Source organism: Cyclospora cayetanensis, unplaced genomic scaffold (assembly GCF_002999335.1).
Source record: "Cyclospora cayetanensis isolate NF1_C8 unplaced genomic scaffold, CcayRef3 CcayRef3_contig_1, whole genome shotgun sequence".
Lineage (NCBI taxonomy): Eukaryota > Apicomplexa > Conoidasida > Eucoccidiorida > Eimeriidae > Cyclospora > Cyclospora cayetanensis.
This window is the reverse complement of record NW_020312036.1, coordinates 1-5,254: the sequence shown is the minus strand read 5'-3', so window position 1 is coordinate 5,254 and position 5,254 is coordinate 1. Positions and strand designations below refer to the sequence as shown.

Here is a 5,254-nt window from a genome sequence, read left to right as displayed (position 1 = left end):
GTATGTGGAGGCACACAAGCGCTAATTTTCATGAGGACAACTGTGCTTCTGGAATCTCGTACCTCAGCTGCAGGGATCAAGCCCAACCCTGCAAAAAAATCAAGCAATCCGGACGCGGCCTTCATGGAGCTGTAAGGACACCGCAAACTCCTATCCTCTTGTATGTGCTTTCCAAAATTACCTTCCTGCATTTGCTCTGATTGCTGCTTCTTTGCCTGAACTGCGCAGGAAACACAGTCTGTTGTCTGGACAGAGGAGACTGATGGCGCAGTAAGGACGCTTCTCAGCTGACTTATAAATAATCCGGTACGTGCGTTGGCCGATAACTAGCGTCGTTTCTTCCTACCAACCGATGCTCGAGACCGTGATAACTGCTACTCTCTTTCAACAGCTTACGGAGTCTGAAACTAAATTCTTGCTTGTTATTCGCATTGCTTCACTCAAACCGAGCAGCGGTTTACAGGTATCCAGTACGGAAACAAGAACTCCATGCAGTGTAGTCAAGCGTTTTAAAAGGCCGTACTATTAAAATGAACGGTGTCTCATTGCCCAGATCAACCAACAGTCATTGATATAACGTACGGGGGATTTTCTATTATTCTCTGGCTTGGGCACCTCATGCAGCGCGACTTTACGGTGAAGTATGTTATGGGCATCACCAACGTGGTCACAGACGCGCTTTCGCGAAATTCCAGCAACGCACTCCTATGCAGCGTAGCCAGACTGTCTGTCAAATTTGCCATTTTTTATCGACGCTGAGTGAGGTGGATGTCTTAGAGACACTTGAATCCCCTTAAATTGCCAGAGACAGAATGGCATGGCCGCTATGGTTAGACCAAAGCTGGGACTGCTTCCCTTGTGCATCTCGAATTCAGTTTGCAGTGTTATTCTGCGCAAAGCTAATCCTGTTCTTTACAGAAATTGTGGGATTCACATAAGCGGGGAAGCCACTCACGTTGCCTCCGATGGCCTGGATGTGGCCTACGGTAGAGGTGTGTGCACTGGCGTGCCAAACTTATCAGCAGCGAAAGCTGGGGAATCCTCCTGAGCCCGGTCTTGCAAAGTCTTCCAGTTTCTGCAGGAATCTGGCCGGATTTGATCGTGAACTGTATCGTAAAAAAGCTGGAGGTCAAAGTAGCACCTCAGTTGTTGCTGGCACACTCAGCAGAATGGCTCACTCATCCCCTGCTCCAGCTCGGTCACGGCTCACGAATTCGCTTTAACTGTTCTTAACTCATTTTTGAAAGCTTCACGTAATCTCCAGGAATTCCATTACAAATAGAAAAAAGGGAGTTTAAAGGTTTTCTGGCTTACCTTTATGACTTGCCTACGCGATGAAAATAAGTTGACCAATGCAAGCCACCCTGAAGCAGATAACCAGGCTGGGCAACCAACCGCACTTTTCTGCGGTACTTGCGACTCTATGCCAACAAGATATGTTTGCTCGGCCAGAGTTTTTCCCGTGTGGTGAGTGGACTTGTGATGCAAAAGGACGATCATCTATCCATGGCTCTCGCGCATCCGTGGTTGACATGGAGGAGCCCCTCTCCTATCTGGTCCTAGGCCTGGTGATCTGCAGTCAGCAACTACATTTCAGAGCAAACGAATGAAGAGATAAGGCCGGTAGTGCGAGCAAATATACGGGCAAAGCTTCAGAGAGACAGGCATGAGATTATGGTACGCGGCAGTTGGAGCTAGTTGTCGGGTCTGGGCATTTGCTCCTGGTGAATTGGACGGCTTACCAAGGTGCACCAGAAGGGGACAGACAAAGGCGCTTCAAGACAGATGGGTCGAGCCTTTTTGTCATCCTTTAACAAATCAATGCGCTTTCTTATTCTATCCATTTTCCTAAAACGATGGAGGTGACACAGAACTATCTACCTTGGCTTCTTTAAGGAGTTTTAATGCACCCCAAATTGTTCGCGGACTTTGCCGCGCAGGCAAGTGACCCGCATGTAGAGGCATGATTCACAGGGAGCCGTGGATGGGCTGCATTCTAGGACTAATGAATGTCAATGACACATCCTAGTGGAATTATAGTGCAACGGCTGGAGAACACCAGCCTCAGTGGTTGACGGAGGAGCAGTTGCAGGGTTCACTGCCTGCGAAAGAATTTGCAGCTTGTCTTGGCCAGCAACACTAGTTGCCATAAACGATCTTCCTCGCGTTCCTTGGCAATTCTTCTTTAGCGCATGCTCTGCTCCTGATGCCTAGCTTCATGCATGAGTACTGCTTGAATAGGTCACGGCTAGCATTTTAAAGGTGTCCTGTACTCTCAGCTTTATGCTATCGCACTTAAGTATGCTGTCCTATCAATCTTGCGTATGCCTATTTTGAAGCTTTGTAATTTACTATGCTGTATACACCGGATATATTTGCATGTAGAGATTGCTGGGTGAGTTGCACAGTCACCGTTGCATTTTGGGTATGCTGATTCCGCTTGTAGATATTACCAGGCTTCCGTATTTTAGTATGAGGATGCTCACACATTTTAGCGCTTCAGCAACGGCTAGCCATTCTACGACCGCAGTTGTGATGTTTTTGTCCCTCGTTCGTTCCTGGCTAATGTGTATTGCTTTCCTCGAGTGGATTGTACTGTAGCCCTTGATGGATACACATGCTTCTGCCTGGCTGGAAAGTGGCCATGAAGCGGTAACTCTTACGCTTATCTGTATGCGACTGGTATCTACGACAGGTGTGGAACACGACGGCGTAGTCTTCTAATTGAGGGGAGAGAGATTGTGGGCTGACCCACGCTCAGGCACTCTCTACCTCACGGACGAATTTCTTTTTGCTTTGGCTGTTTGTATATCATGATATTCGTGGATCACAGTCGCTCATCGGGTTAAGGAAGAATTTCGTGTGTCTGTGTGCAAGTTTCTATGGGCAGCCCGCTGCGACTAATTTTACTGCTTAGCGGATGCACCAAAGTGTACCTGAGCTGCTGCTTTATCATGCTGCCAGACCCCTGAGACATTCGTCTGGAAGAAGGCTAAACAACTTCCTATTGTGTTCCGTACTGCATTAGAGGCCATGTATGTCCCTGTGGGAACTGACGGTCGTGCGTTACACGTGCTGCGATGCCTGCGCGCAACGTTGTTGGCGCACGGCGGCTCCCCAGACGCCCTATAGCGCTCGGAAAATTCTGTTGCGCATTCATATACAGTAAGTCATTTCTTTACTTCAAAGCGAAATTGTAGACTCGGGGTTTTGCTGTTGTACTCAATTGTAGTAACCCCTGGTAAGACTTTACGGAGGTTTGCTATGCCGAAGTGGGCGTTAACACAGCTTAGGCCACCCTCTGCCTCGCAAATCTGACCACTTTCGTACAGATACATGCTGAACTAGAGTAAACAACTTTAGAACTGAAAGTCTGGTGCCTACGAAACACGGGGCAAGTTTGCGTCGCAAGTCCAAGACATCGTAGCACGCCACAAGGCCTTCATTGTGGGTTCAAAAGGCAGCGGTATCATCACCAACACGAGTAGATTCTCGAAAGAACGTTTCTTTTTGATGTAAAAATCCCTATTCGCGGCAAAATAACAGTAGAAATACTAACGCACCTGACAATATTAGAGACGGCCGATGTGGTGTGGCTTCCACACCACGTGCCTATTGTTCGCGAGTTGACGGAAGAGACAAACAGCGTCTTCCATATAGGAAAGACGCAACTTTGTCCGAGTCTGTTTCAGAACAAGCAAAAGTTGCATCTATAGTGGATTGATTTCGCAGGACCGTGGTTCAGCCCTCAGCTGAGGAACAACCTTCTCTAGGGTGCGCACAGGATCGTAGCAAAGCATTTGCGGCCCGGTACGCGGCAACGGCTTTCCGCTGCATCGAATTCCAACCGCATTTCTTTTCTTCCGACGGTACACAATTTTGTTTTGGGAGAGACGGACAGCTCTTCTTTCCGAGCTCGCTTCCCTCCGACTTGTTACAGGGCCACAACTCCATTCCTTGTGCCGGAGGTGGATCCAGTGCCGCTCTCAAATTTTTTTGGTAAAGAGCTCCTCTGGTTTGTCCCGTATTTTAACCAAACGTAGTCAAAATGAGATCCGTTCCCATTTTGGCGGGTTCGGTGCTGCTAGGCACCGTCGCCTACGCCACTGCTAAATTACCAGGCCTCACTGGTAGGGCCCTTTCCGTCCTTGAGTCGGACATGCAGGTTTCACACGGTAGCAATGCCCTCTCTGGAGATTCGGCTCCCGATTTTGCTGTGGGGTCTTCCGCCGCACCAACCGAAGATTTTGATCCAAAAGCGTTCCTCGAGACTTACGATGTGCCCAACTCCGAAGCCAAGGTGCTCCTCACGACGCTTCATTCCTGGTTCGTGTCTCTGGGAGGTTCTAACGTCTTGGATCTGGCTGCAGATTTCGCTGCGCGCCATGAGGTTCTTCACCAGCTTCTCACTCCGCCCACCACGGACGCAGACGCTACGCAAGAGCAATCACCAAGCGTCGACTCCACCGGACAGGAGAATGACGCCGATCTCCCCCTGACGAACGCAAACGAAGCCTCTCCTTCGAAGTTAGCAGAAATTCCTGAAGGCGGGAATGAAAACGTCCCAAGTCCATCACCTCCACAGCAGCCACCCGCTGGAGAGGAGGCACCCTCTGAAGAGGAAGAGCCAGAAAATGTTGAGGAGCAAGAAGGTGAGAGCGGAGCAGCATCTCGTAGACTAGACGAGGCGCCTGAATCCGAGCAGTTGAAGTCTGAAGATGCAGAAGCTCCAGGCACGCAATCCGATGGTGAAGATGAAAATCCAGAGGAGCAACCCTCTGAAGAGGAAGAGCCAGAAAATGTTGAGGAGCAAGGAAATGAGGGCGAAGCAGCATCTCGTAGACCAGCCGAGCAGTTGAAGCCTGAAGATGTAGAAGCTCCAGGCACGCAATCCGATGGTGAAGATGGAGCTCCAGAGGAGCAACCCTCTGAAGAGGGAGAGCCAGAAAATGTTGAGGAGCAAGGAAATGAGGGCGAAGCAGCATCTCGTAGACTAGCCGAGCAGTTGAAGCCTGAAGATGCAGAAGCTCCAGGCACGCAATCCGATGGTGAAGATGGAGCTCCAGAGGAGCAACCCTCTGAAGAGGGAGAGCCAGAAAATGTTGAGGAGCAAGGAAATGAGGGCGAAGCAGCATCTCGTAGACTAGCCGAGCAGTTGAAGCCTGAAGATGCAGAAGCTCCAGGCACGCAATCCGATGGTGAAGATGGAGCTCCAGAGGAGCAACCCTCTGAAGAGGGAGAGCCAGAAAATGTT

At 49.7% G+C, this 5,254-nt stretch overlaps 1 protein-coding gene across 1 annotated transcript; it reads left to right on the top strand.

Annotated features, from left to right (window-relative positions):
• Positions 1-4,048: 4,048 nt before the first annotated feature.
• Positions 4,049-5,241, top strand: LOC34622593 (retinitis pigmentosa 1-like 1 protein; the record flags this gene model as incomplete). Its single annotated transcript, XM_026338303.1, has 2 exons — positions 4,049-4,568; positions 4,620-5,241. Coding segments are annotated over exons 1-2 (1,142 nt in total), but the record flags the coding sequence as incomplete, so codon positions are not given.
• Positions 5,242-5,254: the final 13 nt, after the last annotated feature.